The sequence below is a fragment of the Cercospora beticola genome, chromosome 3, assembly GCF_033473495.1.
Source record: "Cercospora beticola chromosome 3, complete sequence".
Lineage (NCBI taxonomy): Eukaryota > Fungi > Ascomycota > Dothideomycetes > Mycosphaerellales > Mycosphaerellaceae > Cercospora > Cercospora beticola.
The window spans coordinates 497,430-518,728 of record NC_088937.1 but is presented as its reverse complement, the minus strand read 5'-3'; the positions used below and the strand labels follow the sequence as shown (position 1 = coordinate 518,728).

General features: G+C 52.4%; 9 protein-coding genes across 9 annotated transcripts; 3 read left to right on the top strand and 6 right to left on the bottom strand.

The window, feature by feature from the left end:
* Positions 1 to 196: 196 nt before the first annotated feature.
* Positions 197 to 1,306, bottom strand: RHO25_004170 (uncharacterized protein; the record flags this gene model as incomplete). Its single annotated transcript, XM_023595094.2, has 2 exons — positions 197 to 1,035; positions 1,105 to 1,306. The coding sequence occupies 2 exons, from the start codon at positions 1,304 to 1,306 to the stop codon at positions 197 to 199; spliced, it is 1,041 nt and encodes a 346-aa protein (XP_023457433.1).
* Positions 1,307 to 2,500: 1,194 nt separating this feature from the next.
* On the top strand, positions 2,501 to 4,050 carry RHO25_004169 (uncharacterized protein; the record flags this gene model as incomplete). The annotated part of the gene is made up of 4 exons (XM_023595093.2): positions 2,501 to 2,665; positions 2,714 to 2,824; positions 2,876 to 2,902; positions 2,959 to 4,050. The coding sequence occupies 4 exons, from the start codon at positions 2,501 to 2,503 to the stop codon at positions 4,048 to 4,050; spliced, it is 1,395 nt and encodes a 464-aa protein (XP_023457442.1).
* Positions 4,051 to 4,675: 625 nt separating this feature from the next.
* Positions 4,676 to 6,782, bottom strand: RHO25_004168 (uncharacterized protein; the record flags this gene model as incomplete). Its single annotated transcript, XM_023595092.2, has 4 exons — positions 4,676 to 4,852; positions 4,915 to 6,648; positions 6,697 to 6,715; positions 6,775 to 6,782. The coding sequence occupies 4 exons, from the start codon at positions 6,780 to 6,782 to the stop codon at positions 4,676 to 4,678; spliced, it is 1,938 nt and encodes a 645-aa protein (XP_023457441.1).
* Positions 6,783 to 7,193: 411 nt separating this feature from the next.
* On the bottom strand, positions 7,194 to 8,385 carry RHO25_004167 (uncharacterized protein; the record flags this gene model as incomplete). Its single annotated transcript, XM_023595091.2, has 2 exons — positions 7,194 to 7,241; positions 7,303 to 8,385. 2 exons carry the CDS (start codon positions 8,383 to 8,385, stop codon positions 7,194 to 7,196), a joined length of 1,131 nt encoding a protein of 376 aa, XP_023457440.1.
* Positions 8,386 to 9,005: 620 nt separating this feature from the next.
* RHO25_004166 (uncharacterized protein) lies at positions 9,006 to 10,311 on the bottom strand (the record flags this gene model as incomplete). Its single annotated transcript, XM_023595090.2, has 2 exons — positions 9,006 to 10,134; positions 10,196 to 10,311. The coding sequence occupies 2 exons, from the start codon at positions 10,309 to 10,311 to the stop codon at positions 9,006 to 9,008; spliced, it is 1,245 nt and encodes a 414-aa protein (XP_023457439.1).
* Positions 10,312 to 10,531: 220 nt separating this feature from the next.
* On the top strand, positions 10,532 to 11,073 carry RHO25_004165 (uncharacterized protein; the record flags this gene model as incomplete). Its single annotated transcript, XM_023595089.2, has 2 exons — positions 10,532 to 10,753; positions 10,834 to 11,073. The coding sequence occupies 2 exons, from the start codon at positions 10,532 to 10,534 to the stop codon at positions 11,071 to 11,073; spliced, it is 462 nt and encodes a 153-aa protein (XP_023457438.1).
* A 448-nt stretch (positions 11,074 to 11,521) lies between these two features.
* On the bottom strand, positions 11,522 to 12,397 carry RHO25_004164 (uncharacterized protein; the record flags this gene model as incomplete). The annotated part of the gene is made up of 1 exon (XM_023595088.2): positions 11,522 to 12,397. The coding sequence occupies one exon, from the start codon at positions 12,395 to 12,397 to the stop codon at positions 11,522 to 11,524; it is 876 nt and encodes a 291-aa protein (XP_023457437.1).
* A 456-nt stretch (positions 12,398 to 12,853) lies between these two features.
* RHO25_004163 (uncharacterized protein) lies at positions 12,854 to 14,034 on the bottom strand (the record flags this gene model as incomplete). Its single annotated transcript, XM_023595087.1, has 2 exons — positions 12,854 to 13,401; positions 13,455 to 14,034. 2 exons carry the CDS (start codon positions 14,032 to 14,034, stop codon positions 12,854 to 12,856), a joined length of 1,128 nt encoding a protein of 375 aa, XP_023457436.1.
* Positions 14,035 to 16,753: 2,719 nt separating this feature from the next.
* On the top strand, positions 16,754 to 18,641 carry RHO25_004162 (uncharacterized protein; the record flags this gene model as incomplete). Its single annotated transcript, XM_023595086.2, has 3 exons — positions 16,754 to 16,992; positions 17,037 to 18,097; positions 18,358 to 18,641. 3 exons carry the CDS (start codon positions 16,754 to 16,756, stop codon positions 18,639 to 18,641), a joined length of 1,584 nt encoding a protein of 527 aa, XP_023457435.1.
* Positions 18,642 to 21,299: the final 2,658 nt, after the last annotated feature.

Genomic DNA, 21,299 nt, shown 5'->3' with positions numbered 1-21,299 from the left:
AGTCTTCCAGGATAGACAACAGAGGGTCGGTTGGTAGTTTCTTCCTAAGGTCATGAGAAACGAGAAATGTTTTACGTTCATGCTCTGCATCCTCGGTCCATTGCTTTGTCGCGGCCTGGGACGATTTTTCTAGCTTTGATGCTGGCCCCCAATATCCATTCCTTCCACCGGACCCGAACATTCCGGCTCCTGCACTTCATCGAATATCAGGATTCATCATCCAGTCTGCCAGCTTGATGCTATTTGCCTCTTTCTTCAGTGCCCGGCTCGGAAGCTGCACCGCATTGCCCTTCCCATTCTTCTTCACAACAGGCACCGTTTTCCCTCCACCGCCCATTTCCTTTTTGGCACTCTCATCATCCCTCGCAAAAATCTGCACAGCCCGCAAATGCGTATCTTTGCCATTTTGATGATTCTCCAGGATCCGAACTTGCACCAAAAACGCGCGTAAGACGGGTCGTTTACTCCAGTAATTCCTATGACTCGGATCATTCTCATCATCCCAATCCTCTTCATCACGAAAATCATTCGCAGATGATGAGTCGGTGTTACTTCCTCCCCCCACATTCCCAAAATCCACATCAATCCACCCCGTAGGCTGCTCGAAACTCATTTCCGCAAAGTCAATCAAATCATGAATTCCCATTCCAGCAAGGAATTGAATTTTCGTGGGAGTGTAGGATTCATCGGATAAGAAGTCGAGAAAGATTCGGATGCGGAGGATTGAGACGAGTTTGAAGAAGTGGATGTTTAAGGTGTGGGGTTGGGGACCATCGGATTGCCAGAATTGGGTTGTGGAGGGGTGGCGGAGGGCGAGGACGCCGTTGCCGGGTTTGGCGGTACTGACGGTCCAGCTTGCGAGGGAGGAGATTTCTTTCAGGCCGGGGGGAGGGAAGGGTTCGTCGGTGGGGAGGTCGAGGTCTAGGTCTTCTTCGTCTTCGTCTTCTTCGTCTTCGCCTGGGAAGGGGGCGTCTTCTTCTTCTTCTTCGGAGGGGAGGCTGGCTTCTTCTAGGTTTTCGTCCTCGGGGTTGGAGTCTGGGTGGCGGTGTTAGTTAGATTGGTGTTCTTGATGGGAGGAAATTGGTGGTGAACATTGGTTCATACCGGGAAGTTCTTCATTTCCTTCTGCGACGTCTTGTTCGGCACCAGATTCGGCGTTGAGATCCTCGTGGATGTGTGATGCGTTTAGCTCTTGGTCATCATCGTCAGAAACGTATTGCGGTGTTCGTGCTGGATGCCGGTCATCGTTCATGCGCGTTCTTGCGTATGGGTTCGCATGTCGTGGACGGCGAGTCGAAGGCGGCATATTTGCATATGATCGCCATTGAACAGTTTGCTCGCAGATGCAGATTGTGTTTCAATCTGCACGAGCAAGTGTTCCTGCCGCGAAGTCGCGTTTGTTTGTGCCAAGACTCGGAAGCGCGACAGCCAGCGAACCGGTTCTTCTCTTTTGCCGACTTCACGACTCAAACTTCCGTGGCCCTGACATGTTACAACGCCAAACGCGAAGCCATCTGGACTATATTAAGGCGCAAATGCCTCGACTCGACTCAGAGCAGATCCACCTTGCATCAGTCTAATGCGCATCAGCGCACGCGGAGAGCGAGCCCGCCTCGGATGAAGCAGAGGCGCAACTTCCGGATGCGGATGGCCAGAACGACAACTCCCGCCATCACTGAGTGGCGGCGCCTCACTTCAAACACACAGCTGCAGGGGGAACGACGTGACTGTCATGTCCACATCCATACCAACGGCCGAACCTCATTATGGCCTCGAGGCTCGTCACAAGCAGCAAGTGTCTCGAAACGTCGCAGCTCGCTCGTGACGAACATCTCCGGACTTCGACCGGTCTGAAGAAGCGTCTCACGCGGCTCAATCAGTTTGCCTAGAACCACTCACATACCAGGGATTGCATGACTGTCTGCACCCTTCCGAAGGACCCTCGGGACGACGAGACTTCATCATGAGAGCCAGATGAGCGCGACAACTTGTGGTTGGCCCCCTATGTGCCGCTCTTGGCACTGTGGCTGTTTTAAACATGGCTGCTATAAAACTGCACCTCCAAACGCCTCGCGGGGAAACGTCGTGGAAACAACCACGCTTGACTCGCAGAGACCCTCGTTTTGAATCAGGCTCATCCGGATATAGAAGACGCCGGTGCCATTCGCCAGTTTTGACAGACATGAGCTCAACCGAACATGTGGAAGAAGACGACATGTGCCTGGAATCCTTCCGGTGAGAGGCCCAGATGAGGTTCATACAGCCATTAGACTTTTCATCCGACGCCCGAATTGCGAACAGTTCAACCGCTGTAGACATGAATGTGTTAGAGATTTCTGCTGACTCCAGTGCTTTTGCTGACATGCCAAATAAAGCACTCGCGCTATCTCCTACGTTCGACGGTTGCTTTCGAAACCTCTGCTCAGCGCCCGACTCCTCCTGAGAACTCACTCTCTCGTTCCTGGTAGAGCGACATCGACACTTTCACGAATTCATTACGATGACTTCGAGTGCTGCCGGGATTGACAGCCAGCGCATTGGCATTTTCACAACAGTTGCTATATCTCTATCTGCCGTCTGGATCTCACTCTCTTTACGAGCCTGGACTCGTATAACCGTGACTAAGAACCTCGGTCGCGATGATGCTTTCCTGCTTGGCGCCACTGTGAGTACAGTCTAGCATGAGAGAAGCCAGTGCTGATGAGATGGCTAGCTTTTGTTCACCGGGTACTGTATGACAGTCATCTTGATGATGTTGGCCACGAATGGAGGTGCCTTTGATGCTAGCGGAAAACACTCCACACTTCCGGCCGCCGCTATAAGCGTAAGAAGGAACGCTGACCTTTCCATCCCGCCAACGCTGACCTTTTCGCAGATGGTGATCTCAAGTTTTGGCCTCTACGTCAGTAGATCATCTTCCCTCCTCTCCTCAAAGAACATGTTGCTGACGATAGCCAGATATCAACCATGATTGTGCTCAAGGTCTCACTTACATTCTTCTTCCTCCGACTGCTTACCCGTGCCTGGCAACGCTGGATCGTCATCGGTATCGTCACCGGCAACGCCATATACGGAATCATTGTGTTCTCCTCGATGTTGTTCAGTTGCGGTGGCCCCGAACGATATCTTAGCAGCGACAACCCAGGAAGGTGTCTGCCACCACGTACGAATTATATCCTACAGCTCGAATGGTGCATCGTCAACGGAGTTACAAATTGGATGTTTGTGATCCTACCGGTCCTGCTACTGATTAGGGTACCAATGACGCTTGTTCTAAAACTTTGCACTGGCCTTGTCCTGTTCCTGGCTAGCTGTGCTAGCATCGTTTCCTTGGTCCGCATACGATATATCGGAAATGTCAAACCCGGACCGGAGCTCTTTGTCACGGCTGTCAATCTTTGCATTTGCACTATCGCGGAGTGCGGACTAGGCATTACGGCAGCGTCTATAGCCACTCTACGCCCGCTATTTCGCAGACTAGACGATCCCGGGTTCGAACCAATCGCATCGCCACCGCCGCATGCCACCACTTCTCGACGCATGATCGCGTCCTCTTTCTACTCGACCTATATCGATGGGTACTACGGGACTTCCGACACGCCACGTGCGTCAAGCAGCCCAAAATTCATCAGTCGCTTCAGTCATTGGAGTACCTCATCTGTTGATAGCCCGCGTCCAAAGCAAAAGTCGGAGAAGGCCAAACGAGCTGAGAAGGCTCTGTCAATCAAGACTCCTCACCGGGAGATGACAACACCTCCTGTACCAGCTGTCCCGCAGCAGCAATTGAGCCCTCCACCCACAATATTCCGGACGAAGAGTGAGAAGGGCGAGAAGGTGAAGTCAAAGCCGCTTAAGAGCGAGTCAAGAGCACCTCCACTGGTCCGCAAGATATCTGCTCCATTACCACAGGTCACACATCAACAGCCACAAAGCGTTGCGGCCTCGTACGCTCAGATCCTCCCTCCCTATCCGTTATCTTCGCATCCCGCAGGCTTCGATCACACATCAGCTGTGGAGGACCATGGCAGAGTTGCGCATGGCTGGGTTTGAAAGAAGACAAATGCTACAGCAGCTACAGTCGATCCATGATCGAGAGGCGTTCCGTCTCGCCAGCATTGTGCCGGCCCGTCGTCGCCTTGCTCACGCATAGAGATGGCATCGCCTCCGCGGATTCAGATACGACGTTCACTGCAGGGCAGATTTCGAGACGTCGAGGCCCAAAGCCTCAGCTTCCAACGCCCTCGACGGGCGCATGACGGAGAAAGGATCCAGCTACCGCCAACAGCGCGGGTGATGAAGCGGGAGACCTTAAGAACAACAAGTGCTCATGAACTACCCGCTTCCGCCATTGCAGTGAAACAGACGAGAGAGAAGATGCAGACAGATATCATAAGAGATGATCACGAGATACCCAGAAATCACGTTTTAACATAAATTGTAGAGAACCAACACAAAGAGAAACAGTACAGAGCGATTGAAAGATGGGCCAATTCATCAGTGTTTGTCATTCAAACTCTTTGGAAATTCTTCGCACAGACACCTGTACTCCTTCAAGATACAGACACACACAGTATAGTCCTTTATCTCGGAGGGTTATACTGCTGCTCTCGACAGACGTAGCACTGCCACCTTCAGCTGCTCATCCAACTTTGTGTCCCATAATTTACCGCAAATCTCAGTGCCCGTTTACCTGCACACTCTGCTGCCCAGCATCCGGTGAACTCTCGGGCGCGCCATTCGTCTTCTGTTGTGTGAGATCGGGTCCTCCGTTCGCGCCAGCATCCTTCCAATCCTGCGTATTCGACCTCTTAGGTCGGAACGGGACGGGAGTGCCAGGTCTGCTGGTCAAGAACTACACAAAACTTGTCAGTTAAAAGGTCATTCGCCAACAAGGAAAAAAAGAATGAGACTCACCGAACTCGCCGCACCCAACAAAGCGAACAAACTACTTTGCACCACATCCTCGTGGATACCCACACCCCAGACCTTCTGATGCGCGCCCGCGTTCGTACATTCTATGTACGTCGCGGCTTGCGTATCACGGCCTTTCCCGGTGTTGCGCTGCACAGCGTGCTCCGAGTACTCTGAAATATCGAGATCGATACCCAAGTTCTTGAGAGCATTGGCGAGAGCGGAAAGAGCACCATTGCCCACACCAATAACTTCGTGTTCTTGTCCGTCGATTTCGATGACACCCTTGAATCTTCTTCGCAAGTTCTTGTTTGATGTGGATTTGGGCTTTTCGCCTTCCTTCGCGGCCGCAGGAGGGGCGGGTGATTGCGATCGGTCGGTTGTGATGTCGTAGTCGACGAGAGAGAAGCGGGGGTTGCGGTTGAGGTGGTAAGAGTCCACGAAGAGGTCTCTGATTTCGTTTGCGAGGAGTTCGCGGCCCAAGGCATCGGTTTCGCGTTGTACGATCTTGGAGAAGGCGACTTGGAGGCCTCGCGGAAGGTCGAGTTCGAGGGTGCGCTTGATGATCCAGGCGACTCCTCCTTTGCCTGATTGACTGTTGACGCGGATGACGGCTTCGTATGTTCGGCCAATATCTTCTGGGTCGAGTGGGAGATATGGCACAACCCATGGGTCTTCGTGACCGGCTCCTTCTTTGTCTCGGATGTGGAAGCCCTTCTTGATTGCGTCTTGATGCGATCCCGAGAACGCGCAGACCACGAGAGAGCCTCCGTATGGTGCACGCGGGTGTACTGGGATCTTGTTGCTCTTCTCCACGATATCGATGATGCTGTTGATGTCGGAGAAATCGATTCCAGGGTGGATGCCTTGTGTGTAGAGGTTCAATCCCAAAGTGACCAAGTCCACATTTCCTGTCCGCTCGCCATTGCCGAAAAGCGTGCCCTCCACTCGATCAGCGCCAGCCATCTGTGCCAACTCTGCGGCCGCCACAGCGCATCCTCGATCATTGTGTGGATGTAAAGAAACGCAAATCTTCTCTCGCTCCGAAATATGCGTGCAGAAGTACTCAATCTGATCCGCGTATACATTCGGTGTGCTCATCTCCACTGTCGCTGGCAAGTTGAAAATCAATGGGTTCTCCTTCGTTGGCTCCCACGCAGCCTTGACCGCCTCACAAATCTCAATCACGAATTCGGGATCAGAATCCGAGAAAGTCTCAGGCGAGAACTCATATGCCCACTCTTCCACTCCAGAGTTCGGATCGTCTTTCGTGATGCTTCGCGCATACTTTGTGCACTCCACCGCCAAAGCCTTACTCTGCTCATTGTTCATATTAAACACAATCCTCTGAAAGCAAGGGCTCGTCGCAAGATAGAGATGTAGAATCGCTTTCTTCGCGCCCTTCAAGCTCTCCACTGTCCTCTTGATCAAATCTTTCCTGCAAGGTGAAAGAACTTGCAACCACACATCATCTGGCACGACGCCTGGAGTTGTGACTAATCGCCTCGTGAAATCGAAGTCGGTCGCGCCGGAGGATGGGTAGGAGATTTCGATTTCCTTGTAGCCGAGTTTGACGAGCATTTCAAAGTATTTCCACTTCTGCTCTGCGTCCATGGGGTCGACTAAGGACTGGTTGCCGTCTCGGAGATCGGTCGCGAGCCATCGAGGCACTTTGTCGAGCTCTTTCCCTGGCCATTGGCGGTTCTCGAGCTTCAATGGCTTGAAGCGGCGATATTTCTAGGCTGGTGTTAGTGGTATTCTTGCGATGCGTCCTACGCCTCGTACTTTGCTGGGGTCCTTGAGCCTAGAGTTCGATGTCAGTATCTTTTCCGTGTTTGTCGTACAAAAGTGACGTCGGCATACATGGTCATTTTGGCGGTCTCGGCTCAGCACAAGCCGTCGCGAAGTGTATGAGGAAGAGTAATATGTCGGACACTTCACTACAAGTGAGAGTGAGATTCAGTAGAGAGGGATGGGATATGACAGAGAAGTAAGAGACTGAAGACGGGCACCGACGGGCTAAGTCGACAATATTTTGGGGTATGACTGTAAAGAGGGGCCCAGGCACATTGGCTCAGGCAAGGATGGCGCGGGGAAAATCATCGGCGGGCGTGACACAACAACGCCGATGGTCATCTGGAAAACAGAAATGCTTCCATGTGGTGGCTATATTAATGCCGGTGTTTGAAATTGCTACAACACAGTCGCAACATCGGACATCTATGCCCAATTCTATATGCACCACATATTGTAATCTGTCGCTCAGCACAAAGGGTATCAAATCACAACTTGGAATCGCTCTTAGGCTCTTGTTTCAACCGCACCACGCCCTATAGTCGGTCAGATTAGTGATGGCCCCACAGCAATGCATAGAGTCTTGGAAATACTCACCTCTTGCGTACAACTCGCAACCAACGTGCCATCTCTCGCAAAGATCCTTTGATTCACATAACCTCTTCCATCGCCTGCCCAAGGTGTCTCAGCCTCAGCAAGCAACCAGTCATCGGCTCGGAACTTGCCCGGATTGTGGAAGTAGATACTATGATCCAGACTGACCATCATTCCAATCTCCGGTCTCTTTTCCTTCAGGCCTACGATCTGCCCATCCTTGATCTCCAACGACTGCAGCTGGTTGATCATGTCGTCGTCCATGCCCTCCAACTTGCGCAAAGTCTCCAGATCCATGCTCTTCAATTTCTGTAGCACATCTACCGTAACGAGCGCTGCTTTCTGATCCTTGGGATCATCGCTCTTGGCTTGCTCGTTCGTCTTTGTCAAGTTCCCATATCTCCATAGACGATGTGTCCGCGCAACGGTTCCGATGAAGTACGAATCACTCATATACGCCAAAGCGCTCAAATGCGCCTGTGTGCCACCTTCTTCGCTGATCTTCCCTCGGCATTTGATCCATTGTCTCGTGCGCTTTTCGTGAGGTTTCGTGCTATCGTTGTTCAGAATATCGACTCGCTGCGTGACAAATGGGCTTTTCGCGCCGCGGAACATATCTACGGGCTCGACGTCCGCCGGGTCTGCGATCTTGGGCATATCGGCTTGGTGCTGTACAGTTTGCTTGCCCCCTGACCCTTCGCGCATGAAGGAGAGTGTGGTGGTGAAGATAGGCTGTCCGCGTTGTCTCGCTTGCACTGTTCGGGTCGCAAAGCTTCGGCCTTCGCGGACATGTTCAACGTGGTAGATGATGGGGATCTCCGAGTTGCCGTTCAAGACGAAATAGCAGTGCATACTATGCACGAGGAAGTTCTCTGGGACGGTCTTTTGTGCTGCGGCGAGGCATTGGGCGATCACGGCTCCGCCGTAGATTCCTCGGGCTCCGGGAGGATGCCATAGAGGCCGTGTATTTGTGAATAGATTCGGGTCAATATCATTGAGATGTGTGAGTTCGAGTACGTCTTCGATCGGCGCTTTGTCGTCGGATGGTGGAGGAGGTTTGATCAAGGTCGCTTTAGGTCGTGACATGCTGGGCGATAAGGAAAATGGAGGACTGTGTAGAACAATAAGGGAAATGGAGAGCAATCAAGACATGGGCAGGAGTTGAAGAAATTGGTTGGAGATAGTCGTCGCGTTCGTGATTCCTAGCATGCACGTACCGGACACATGAGAGCAATCGCGTTCCTGCTGACGGCATCTTCATGTGCCGAGGTTGACTTTTTTTCGGCCCAGTCCGGTCGTCGCTTCTTCGGAGGCATGTTCTCACCTTTCACCAGACAACCACGGCATTGCTTACGGCCGGCACTGCCTCGTGAAGCTCGGCTAGGAGCTGCTATTGGTAATTGCAACAGACCCATGGACGCACATGAGTCTGTGAAGGGCCGTGCTGGAAACGACAACGAGCTGAAAAGATGCCCTTGTCCAAAACTTCATGCTCCCAGGGGTATCGCTAAACGGTACTGTGATCAGGCGATGAACGCGAATTGTGAGACTAGAGCCGTGCTTCCTCCGCTGAGTCTTCACAAGAAAGCCAAGCAAGCACTTGCCGAAGAATGTTATTCCATTTGATACTGATATATCGCCTCTGTGAGGCCCTGGCAAGAGAGGCACGACAACTCACTGCCAGATCCGTCCGGTAGGCCGTCTCCTCATACCTTCCTCGCAACCCAGAACACTGGCCGATATACGTTTTGGAGCATACTCGCCGGATCCTGAATATATCCGGTTGGACTCGCCTGTTTCTGCTCGACCATCTCGAATCCATAATGCTTCACTAGAGCGACTACTTCATCATTCGACAGCTCAAACGAGCCTGGCTCTCCAATGCCATCATCACCACTTCCCGCTCCGCTCACAGTCCTACCTCTTTGCTTGTCCCGCTCAGCGGGAGTAGGTGCAGACTCAAAGTGCCACAGCAGAGGCCCCAGATTAACCCAGAAGCCACCTGTCCTCAAACAGTTCTTGATGGTCTCGATATAGCTGATGACATTCGGTGCAGTGTCGATAAAGAAGCAGGTCGTCACTGCGTCGAAGACTCCTTGGTATTCGGGCTTCTTGTAGAGGACGCAGAAGTCGCCTGAAGTCATTGACATTCGCTCACTGTAGTGCACTTCTGATTTTGTCTCGGCTTGTGCCTCTTCTAGTGTGGCCGGAGGGCTGATATCCGGTACTGCCACAGATTGCAATTGGGAGGTTCGCGTGAGGTGGTTGCTGAAGCCTAGTGCCCAAGGAAAGAGTTTGTGTTTGCCAGCTTGTTGAACGCAGTTCAAGATGTAGTTGGATGCCAGAAGTTGGTGATAGGAAATCTCATTGCCTTCAACTGTGTAGCCTGCCGCACAAGTATCGAAGACGAGTCTGCCGAGACCCGCTCCTGGTACGAGGACACGATTGTGGTGACGCTGAGCTGGGCTAGCTGGCAGATGGCGTGAAAGCGCATCTAGCAATGGCGAGAACGCAGCATTCCGCTCTGGCGTACCTTCATAGGACCAGTCTCTGTACAGCTGTCGAATCGTAGACCTTGCTTTATCGAGATCATTAGGCTTCGCCGTGCCATGCCATGAGTCTTCTGCACCGTCAAGCCCAAAAGCTACAGGCCCTAGCTCAAGAATGCCTTCTGCGATGTTGGCGTTGGAGTCTATGGCTGCATCCACAGCTTGGAAGGTCTTGATAAGGTCGAATGGAGGTGACGACAGAAGATCAATTTGCGGAGCTGGCAACGAATAGAATGACTGCCGCCGGAGATGCGTGATGTTGAAGTGTGCTGCTTTGCGATATTGCCTGCTCCGGAGGCAAGATGTGAGGAATAGACTCCAGACGAGATGACACCTACTGGACACACCTGAAGGAGTCTAGAGCGGCATAGAGCACACGTCGTTCTTCGGGATCATCGAGCGGGTCGAACGATTCATCTTCCACTTCTGCTGCATGCTCGCTGTGGCCAGGTTCTTGTGACATCGTGCCACTTGTAAGAAGATGGGCAAGTGGATGATGTGTCTCGTAGTCTTCAGAGAAGCCGATTTCTTGTGGCTCGAGTCACAGCCACGGCAGATCCACAAGCACCTCGTCAACTCAAGCTCCATCAAACCTGCGACATCAACAAACGCCAAACCCACAAACGCGTTAAGAACACCGACCCAAGCTAAGAGACAAATCGAAAGAAACACACAAGAACAAAATGGCAGTCAGCACAGAAACACAAGCCACAGCAAACGGCACCCACACCGACTCCAAACCTCTCGAACTCGCCATCGACCTTCCACGGAGTCCTGGCCTCAAGCTCAACCTTCATCTCACAATCCTGGCCAATTCCATCCTCCTCTTCCTCACAAGCACAGATTCAGATGCATTACCAAACTCCGCTGTACCAATGGGAAGTTTCGTCTATGCACTTCCAGACGTGAGTTTCCCATTATCAAACGCCTCTCACATCAGCCCTCCTTGCCTTCACAAAGCGCTAATATAATTTGCATTCTATAGCGCTGGAACCCCTCCCAACCCATGAGCACAGCGCTATATACCGCGCCCTCATCACTAGATTTCACAACGCGAATGGCGAAAGTTCTGACGAGGAAATTGGCGAAACCGTGTTATGTGAGTTGTAGTGTGAATTTGTCGAGCGCGGCGGGTGGAGGGTCGGTGGAGGAGGAAATGGAAGCTTTTCGACTTGTGGTGGAGACGGTTGTGAAGGTTGCGGGGGAGAGTGGGTTGGGTAGTTGAGAGGGAATTGAGTGAGCGGGGGTGCGTGTAATTGTGGAAGGGTTTTCTGAGGTGTCGAGGAAGGACTTGTTGACTGGTATGTCGCGAAGGAGAAAGGAAAGATTGAAGAGGCTCTACTCGAGATGCGAATTTTGTTCGTGAGAGCCCGCTCTGGCAGACGAAGTTACGGAAGACCAGATCAAGCGCGTGGGAAGACCGCATCCAGACCTGGTGCAACCTGCAGAGATCTTGCTCAAATGCACTTAAGCCGAATGCGGTAACACGCACTGTGAGGAGCGATTCCAGGAGTTCGGCATGCCGAATGGCACCTTCTCGCCACAACAGTCTGGGAAATGAACAGCTAGAGGTATGTTCAATCACTTCATGAAATGTCTACATCAGTCCTACACACGCGTATTATTTTGCGCTCCTTTCCAGCTTCCTCGATCATTCGACCATGCTCATCCACTCACTCAATGTATTTCTCGACAACTGGCTGCTTCTTGTGCCTTGGAATGCAGCAGTCGATGCACCACGCGAGCGCCGTAACCAAGAGACACGCAGTTGCCGCCCACGACAATGCCAAGAATTTGTGTCCTCCAGATGCGTGCACCCCATAATCAGAGCCATATTCGTTGATGGCGGCTTTGCCGACGACGACCAGCGCCGTCATGAGTGAAGAGATCGCCGCGCTGATTAAGAATGCCAGCAGGTTGAAGAAAATGTTGCAGCAAGCGCTGACGCGTCCAGATGCGAAGAACGCCACGACAGCGGAGAAGAGACAGACGAAGATGACGACGCATTCGGCCACGAAGAGGATGAATGCGGCGCGGGTGATTGGTTTGACTAGGTCCAGTGCATCGTCGAGTGATTGCGGCCACCAACCCAGGTCTTTGACTTTGACATCTGAGAACCCGGCGTCGTCCAGAGTGGCTTGAATTTCTTCTCGTGGGTCGAAGCTGTAGCCAGCTTGTTCTTTCGAACAGTGGGTGAAATTCTTCTTTGCGTTCTCCGCTTCTGCATTTGGTTCGTATTCGCCTTCACACCAGTTCAAGACGTGAGCGTTGTAGAACTGTGGTAGACCGAGAGCTTGCACTGCCGAGTTGGCATTCTGTTCGACAAGATTCCGGACATCGGCTGGGAGTTCGTTGACTGCTCGTCCAAATTCGCTGGTACCTGCCGACGAAACAGTTTGGACGCTTCTCAATCCAAGCTGGGAAATGTTGAGGTTTAGGACTTCATAGTCTTGAAGGAAAGTTTCTCTATGTCCAGCAAAGAGGCCAAGGAATGTTAAAACAAGAGCTGCTGTAAGCAATAGAATGGGAACGATAGCGAAGAACCGCATGGCTGAGTGATCTGCCTCAGTAAGGAGCGGCGGCAAGGTGAGGCTGATGAATACGTGCTCGGTGGATTGCACAGCGCTTCTATGACTTCTTGATGTCTCCGAGAGCTAAGCGACTGTCACTCTGATGATCGTTTGTCGCACGCCTTGGCGATGGTGTGGAAGTCTTTCGTAACATTGCAGGGGTGTCCGGCGTTTGGTATATTTCCAGTATTGCTTCTTCCTTGTTTTTGCAATTCTGGGTAAACGATAACATCAACGGTTCTTGCCTTTCATTCGCCCACCAGCCACCAGCTACATCACTGTGCAAGTAACGCAATCACAGAGGCATGTTTCCAGAAATATCTTCTGGCGTTGCCAAACACACTATGTGGCGTCGCCCTGAAGGTGTTACGCGTTTGAGGCTTTCGGCGAATTCGTGAACTCCGCCATGCCACAAAAACTCGTTTCAGACCTGTGCTAAGTATTTACAGCCGCTGTTTCGTCTTCACGACTGCTGCTTGGAAAGTGCAATTCAGCGTATAGTGGGACGTGGTCACTGGGCCCTCGATCGGCCGGAGTCGCCATGATTCCAGCTGAAGTCAAATGTGGGCCGAGAGTTCGCGATAGCATGATCAAATCAACTCGGTCGCAACTGCGACCAAATTCTGTATGTCGGGGGTAATAGGTATAGCCAGCCTGTAGAGGGTGAAAGTGGCGGAAGCTGTCAATCATGCGTAAGCTATCGTGGTCGTCCCGCCCGGAGTTTTGCAGAAACCTTGTCTCAAAGTCTGCGCGATTCGTGCAATGCTGTAGTGGATGGGTTCTGAGGTTAGGATGGCCATCGAGCCTCGATCTCGCAACGTTCATGTCGCCTGCGAGGATCACAGCGACGTTGTCGGCTTCCAGCTTGCGACATTCGGCTTGGAGGAGTTCGTGGACGCGTAATTTCCTGTCATGTCGCGTCCCTGTGACTACTCCAGTCTCGGAGTCCTTGTACGGAGCATCTGTCCCGTTCACGAGATAGCCTGGAGGGGTGCATGAGCATGGCAACACAGTGGAGAGCACCTGCTGTACTGACAGTTGAAGATGGCAAGCTTTGGTACACCTGCCCGTACCTGCGTCTCGCAGACCAGGAAGCGACCTTCAAGGTCCCACTCCACTTCACGCAGTTGAACGCCGAATTCAGCAACGAAGTCTTCGCGGATTATGCTGCAGACACCATAGACCTTGCGGCCGAAGCCGCGCGCGTTGTACTTATCTTTCGGCAAGCAGAAGAACGCACGATACGATGGCTGATCAGCATCCTCACCCGCCCTGCGCGCTACAGCACTGTGGACTGCTCTCTGCGATGCCTGATCATCTGGGCTGATTTTCACCTCTTGCAATTGGAGCACGGTCGGCCAGTCATATTTCCGCAATACATCCCGCAAAGAGCACTGGACAGATCGTTCGGCTTCCGGAGAAGTCGAAGGCTTTGGTCCAAAGAAAGAGGTGATGGATGGCTGCAGGAAGGACGATATGCCGTTCACGTTCCAGGAATACACGCGTAAGTGCGTGCCGTCTGGTGCGAGAGGGGTGGATGGCGTGACCACGGATGCTGGCGCGCAGTCGGCTAGCTTTCGACGCTTTAGCGGAGGGGGAGAAATGGTTCTGGACATGGTGACCGGCCGCGAGTCCGAAGTCGAATCGAGTCAGGACCTAGGACGATATCCCAACCCGAACATCGCTTCCGTGCAGATCCGAAGTCTGATGACGACGGGCTGTTGGCGTATCCAGCTAGTGGCGACCCATCGAATTGAGACAATTGCGACAAGCATTTCCTCCATAGACCGATGGCACCTTGTTCCAGTCCGGTGCTGGTGCAACGACAGGCGATAAAGCGGCGGCGGGCCGGGTCGGACATCACCAATTGTTCGGCTTCCGTGTCGGCATCCCGAAATCCGCGCGCGATGCCATAGTATCCGCATATTAAAGATCAAAGGACGGTACCGACAATAGAGCAGAGCTCGCGGTGCATGCCATACGAGGCACCGCACGGCAAGCTCCGCCAAAGGCAAAGTCCTCCTTCTGTTCAGCTGCGAGCTGCGATTGGCTTTCGATTGATCCAGATCCAGATGTGCTATTGAGCCTATCAATAAGCGCTGCCGAGTGTTGCTGTGTTGCGCACACGGGAGGTCCGGAGGGGCACAGAATATGTCATTTAGTGAGGTCTGGAATTGGCACCAAGCCGTGACTTGGGACAGGAACGTCGCAGATCTTATCAGCACTCACTCGCGGCAGCCACCACAGCACCAATGCGGTATTGCAATACGACGGTCGGCAAGTCGGTTGGCGGCCATCTCATCCCGAATTAGTTCATCGCCGGTTTCAGCAATTGTATCTGCTTGGCACACGGCAGATGTCGTTGCGAGGTGTGCCGTGTCGAGCTCTAACGAACTCAAATATGACTTCTTGTTGACGATCATCTCAAGCCAATGCACTCATCACAGCACTCCAGGTGCGACATCAAACGCTACTGCGTGTGCCATGCGAGCAACGATGCCATTCGGTCTAGGCACCATAGGGAGCTCGTCGTTCGCTCATCCTTCCAGGCACAACTGGACGAAAGAATCAGCTCCATCCGCATGCCACCAGTTCTCTGTGCATGCTAGAACGCAGGCAGGGAGAACCGGCTTTATGCTGACTCGCTGCCAGAGGCAGTTGAATCCCCGCAGAACAATGCTTGAGATTTTGTTTTTGAAAGTGGTTATGCGTGTGACTATTGGGATGACGGTCGACACATCGGCACCGTCTCAGAGAGCCAAGCAGAGAGCTCTCTGTGCTTCTTTTCACAAGTATGCCCTACGACGACTGCGTGGGCATCATCGAGGTGTAGTAACACAGCATGAAGCATAAGCAGAGCGAAAGCGCGGTTACTTGTAATTGGCTCGCCCGAACGCTACCAGTACGAATGGCGACGTTCAAAGCATGCCGACGATCTAGTAATAAGCGAGCCGCCGACAGCTGAGCACTTTGGAGGATGGAAGGATGCTGCGGGCTTCTCCCCGTCGAATCGCAGAATACGGTGACCAGGAATGTCCTACGATCAAATCAGCAGCCTTCAACGACGTACGGAACCACGACCGATGCGGCTGAACATTGTCGGACAAGATGGTAGATCAGATGAGCCATACATCCTGTGCCATAGGCACGAGGCACGCACACCCTGTGGAAACAGGTTTCGAAACAATCCACATTCCAAATGAAAGCCCAATGACGAGGTAGGCACGGCGTACGCCATTGCAGGAACAGTGATACCGGAACGTCTCAAATCGGAAGGATCGCCTTCGTGGTCGCCTTCACGATATTGTACGACAGCACCGAAGTCCAGTAGGTGGGCATGACGATCCTGAACGCAAGGTCTTTTCGGAAGGTCCAATACATGACAATGGAGGACATGCAAAGATTGCATGATTATGCTTGTCCTAGCATTTCCGACATGAGTGTTGTCAAAGGTGAGGCTGATGTGGACTGAAGTCCGTTCAGGGCTCGCGGCTGACCGTGGCTGGATTGTGGACACGATCTGGATCTGATCATCCCAAGATCAACGCTGCTGTGCAACTTCGACTCAACCACACCGCAACTACAACCTCGCGAACCAAGAGAACATGCACCCTCTTGGAGCTACGTAAGCGGCCCATCCAGCGTGTAGGAATTACTTCACATGCGCGCCACTGTAGCAGTACGCTTCTGCCCAAGCAGCATGATGCACCAGAGGATCAGAGGTAGTGCAACTCCCCGATCACGCAAGATATTGCTGTATACCTCTCCAGAGACGGCCATACTCCCGGATCGTCCTCACTTCTTGTGACATGTAAAATGTGGCTGCGAGTTCTGGGCAAGGGTCTTGCAGCTACTAATGCCATGGCTAGGACGGCAAAACACAGGGCTCCATATTCTGCAGGTTGTTATCGATGTGCTGGAGATCGCAAACGTTCTTCAACATGATGCTGAGGAGCCACTCGGCCCGTTCGACGAATGCTATCCCTGCAGCCCGGTGCGGATGTTTAGACTTCCGTAGCGGAGAGTCTAATATCTTTAGCTTCAGACAATCCCAAGCTATTCCGTGGCCTTCGGGTCCATGAGACGTGGTGCGTCCAGCCCAGCAATGCAAGACGAGACTCCGGCTACGAATGACCTTCACACTGCTTCTCCACACAGATGACCATTAGCGATTTCAAAAACGGCCAAGTTCTGACGAACCGCCACGGTCATATAATGGCTGCGTTATACCTCGTCCTGACTACTCAGGCGTTCCTTGACTTCTTGTTCACACCTTACCCAACTTAGTATTCTGTTCAGTCATTTCCTGCGAACTGTTTCTACAACATCGTCGCAATGTCACCTTCGATACTACTCCTCAACGAGAGCGATGTCCTCGACAGAGAGGTAGCTGTCTCCAACGGCACCGACTCGCAGAAGCTCGTCAAGTCTGCGGTTCTACACCGCACTCTCCATCACGATCCCCACCGCGTCATTGCATCACAAGGCCACTTCCTCCAGCTAAGCAGTGGACAAGAGATCTTCGACGCAACTGGTGGTGCTGCTGTTGCATGCCTAGGACACGGCGACGCTCGGTATGCCTTTCAACTTGAAACAAAGCTGCCGCTAATGAGATCAGGATCCAAAATGCTCTCATTGAGCAGATGCGAGAGGTGTCATATTGCCACTCCCTCTTCTACGCTACGCAAGCCGCCGAAGATCTCGGCAAGCTCCTGGTCGACAGCACAAGCGGCGAGATGACACGGGCATTTGTCGTCAGCAGCGGGAGCGAAGCCATGGAAGCTGCCCTCAAGATGGCGAGACAGTATCACCTTGAGAAATCCGATCCAGAGCCGGAACGATCGCACTTCATCTCACGGCATCAGAGCTATCATGGCACAACACTGGGCGCATTGGCCGCAGGTGGTCACGCTGCACGCCGGGCATTGTTCGAACCTATGCTAGCTACTAATTCATCCCGGGTATCACCTTGCTACGCATACCGGGACATGGATCCTACCGCCGACACCGAAGCCGATTATGTTCAACGATTAGAAGCCGAACTCGATGCCGAATTCCAAAGAATTGGTCCGAACAAAGTCGCGGCCTTCGTCGCCGAGCCTGTTGTTGGGGCTGCGTTAGGCTGCGTGCCTCCTGCAGCAGGCTATTTCAAGGCTGTCCGACGATTGTGTGACAAGTATGGAGCACTACTCATTCTCGACGAGGTCATGTGCGGTGCTGGACGCGTTGGACCTGAACCGACTACCCGGTATCCTCGACCCCTGCACGCATGGCAGGATCCTCTCATCGATGTGATCCCGGATCTCCAAACACTTGGAAAAGGACTGGGAGGAGGGTACATGCCCGTCGCAGCTATGCTCGCGAGCAAGCGTGTCGTGCAAGTGCTCGAACACGGAACGGGTGCCTTCATGCACGGGCAGACGTACCAGGGTCACCCGCTCGCTTGCAGAGCTGCACTGGAAGTACAGAGGATCATCCAAGAAGACAACCTCGTTGCCAATGTCCGAAAACAAGGCGCTCTCCTCGGCAGGCTACTCAATGAACGATTGGGCTCTCATGCTGCCGTAGGAGACATTCGAGGCAAAGGACTCTTCTGGGGGATAGAATTTGTAAAGTGCCGCAGGACCAAGACACCCTTCGACCCGGATCTTGGTATAGCGATGGGATTGCATGAACTCGGTAAGTACTCCTGACCATTCACCTGCATATACTCCCCCTACCGGGTTTTCCGTGCCGCACCTGCACACCCGCGACCATGGTAGCGGGAATGGGCTTGCGCACGAGCATGCCACGCAGATGGGCTGCCTCGGTGCCCAGCGCAACGTTGACTCGGTCCATTGGTCGACACACTTCTCGGATGCAATGCTATACGAGGCGGGCGTTGTTGCAAACACACCATGCAGCGTTGCTGCAAGCTGACTCGATGATTCTGTTCTTAGGTATGCAAAAGCCGTTCAACATCAGTTTGTATCCAGGTACAGGGAGCGCCGACGGCCGCCGTGGCGATCATATTCTGCTCGCGCCTGCATACAACGTGACGGACGATGAGATTCGACATATTGTTGAAATCGTTACGGCGATTGTGACGAAATACTTCAAGACAGCGACCCTCAAAGGAAGTGACGAGGCCATTTCTAAGGCGACGAGAATGTTGCCAACCAGCACTGGTATCAGCGAAGTAAATGGGAGTGGTGCTGGCTTGACTACATTAATGACGGAGTAATTTACCCCTCACGAACACGAGCGGGACTATAAGGAAAGAACGGAGTACTGGATTTTGCATACATTGGCGTATTTGGAACGGCTCCCGAGCTCTATCTCCCAGCTTTAATTGGTGCTTTAATCAAGTGGAGGCTGAGGGAGGGGCCGGCATATGAGCATGAGACACGGCAATAACCACGAGGTGACGCGGAAGGGCGGCTACAATTTCACTCGGATCAAATAAGCTTCGAAGCTGAACTTCACCCTACTGCATTCTTTCTTGTTTCGAGGGATGATTTCCCTATCTTCAACATACGAGGAAGGTCGGACCTGGCCGACATCTGTGTCGATCAGGACAATTGTCCACGAGATCCGTCAGTCCGACATCTATGGGTGTTACACATGACAATGCCGAGCCAACACACGTGCAGATCTTTCTTCAACAAGAGGGCCGGCCCACCGCGCCCGAGACCTTTTCTCGACGTTGTCAAGAACGCTGAGTCACAAATTGAATCCTCCGAAGCTCATTTGATTTCAGATATGTCGCTCTGGCAGAGAACAATCTCCTTCCGATCTCGCGAAACTGGCAGCCACTGCCCGATCAACTCCTGGCCGGGATCCATTCCCAATCGCCGCCACTATCGCACTATACTTCCCCACGTGCCTGATAATATACCTTCACTAACGCAAGCAGTCACGAACAAGTAATGCACTAAATCTCTGCACATGTCCTTGGCACGAGCCATTTCCAGCCCATCAACACGCGACGCTATTGAATGCCGGCTTCATGCTAGGTTACTGCAGTCGAAGACTTTCTTTGCACGCCATAGACGCCTCTACGTTCGCTGGAACATCAGAACGGGATAAGCGTAAGGTGTACGAGCCGAGCATGGTGAATAACGAAGAAAGTATAACGATGCAATATCAGTGGAGGAAGATAGACGACGTCCAGAACGACGATCATCGAACAAATAATTCCAAAAACAAATGACAAAGCTTCCAAATCTTTTCGACACGAACATAATCTGAAACACTGCGCGCACATATCTAGCAAGACGCCCATCTCTTCTCCTTAACTCTCAACTCCATCCTCTCTCAATCTTACCGCTTATCATCGCAGTCGCACAACAGCCATGCCCATACCAAAAAGTCAACCCAGGCTCTTCTTCAACGAGTAATGCCGAGATCTCGGCACATACAGTTTTCTTTAGCCCCTCTTCTAACTCTGCCTAAACTCTTTTAGTATCATGCATATGCATATGCATATGCACATGCACATGCACCTGTCGGTATATATCTAAACATCTTCCCGTCCCCGTCCCACAAGTAGAGAACAGGGAAGCTAACGCGAACGTGAAAAAGTCTATCATGCAGAACACACCGAAATGGTTGTGAAGAGGACCAATGATGGCAAAACATCATTTGCGGGTGATGCGATTATAATGAATCATGGCTTTTTCTTGTGTAGTGTTTTTGGGATCTCTCGTGTCTCTTTTTTTCTTGTGGGAAACGCTCGAGATGATTTGAGGAGAGCTGTCTATGTGTCCTCTTTCACATTTCGTAATTCGTGAAAGGAATGTTGTCAACACCGAAAGGGAGACTATCTGGATGTCTTGTGCGTGGGATTTCAAACGCTTCCCGCAACCGGCTTTTCAATACTTTCCGCGACGATGTATCTTCGCCTTGCTGCCCAAGTATCTCTTTCTTGCCTTTGGTCTAAAATTGATGCTTGCATCTAAGCGTCAACACATCTGTATAACGAGCGATATCGAACAGAGTGGCGCTGATCAGCGTTCGACGGCGCCGCATATCCGTGCTCGGCATCAACCAACGTGACAGCCTTGGCAAGCGGTCAAGAACACGGCTTTCTTGTCCAGCCCCGTCTAGAACCTAAATGAATAGGAATGCAGAGCGCTGAAGAAAGCGCTTAGCTGTGTAGAGGTATATGACGCGCTTAGCAGAAAAATATGACGCTGGGACTGGAAACTCGTCAGCCCAATAGCACCAAAGATGCTGCAGCTAGTAGACCCGGCGCTGTATGCTTGGCCTACTTGCATCTGCACGGGTAAAAAGAACGTGCGAACACGTATCACGAGGCATCCTGGACAGGAGAGTTTTCAGCCTTTGGAAGTGTGACGAGGGGAACGAACAGTGAAAGAAGCTGTACCGTGCCGATGCGTTGTCGGCAATAATAAGATCTGCCGTTGTATGCTGCTGTAGTTCTGTCGATCTAGGTGTGGCTGTCCCGTAGCCGTAGACTAGGTAACTCTGTTATTGTCTCCGCACAGACGGCTTCTTCAGCAGCTGCAGATTTGCTGCCTGAGGATTCTCATGCTTGCGACTCTCCGACCATGCAACAAATTGCGCCATTGCATGCGGATCGCCCTACGCACCAACGAGAACATCTCGGAAGTGAAGTGATCAAATACTCATCTTCCTTGCAATCGCTCTCAAGGTCGCCTGCCCTGCACGAGTAACTCGGTCCTTTTGCGCATGGCAGTAATGAAACGCCGTCTGAAGTCGGACGAATCTCCGAATGCGAGTTGCAGCAATGCGAGCACCAGCGATCCACCTTGTTGGGTCCCGTGCCGTGTATGGAAGGGCTTGATGGCGGTACGGTGACAACTCCGAATGGCAATGGATCGGTGAAGCCATGGTGTGTCGCATCGGAGTCATTCGA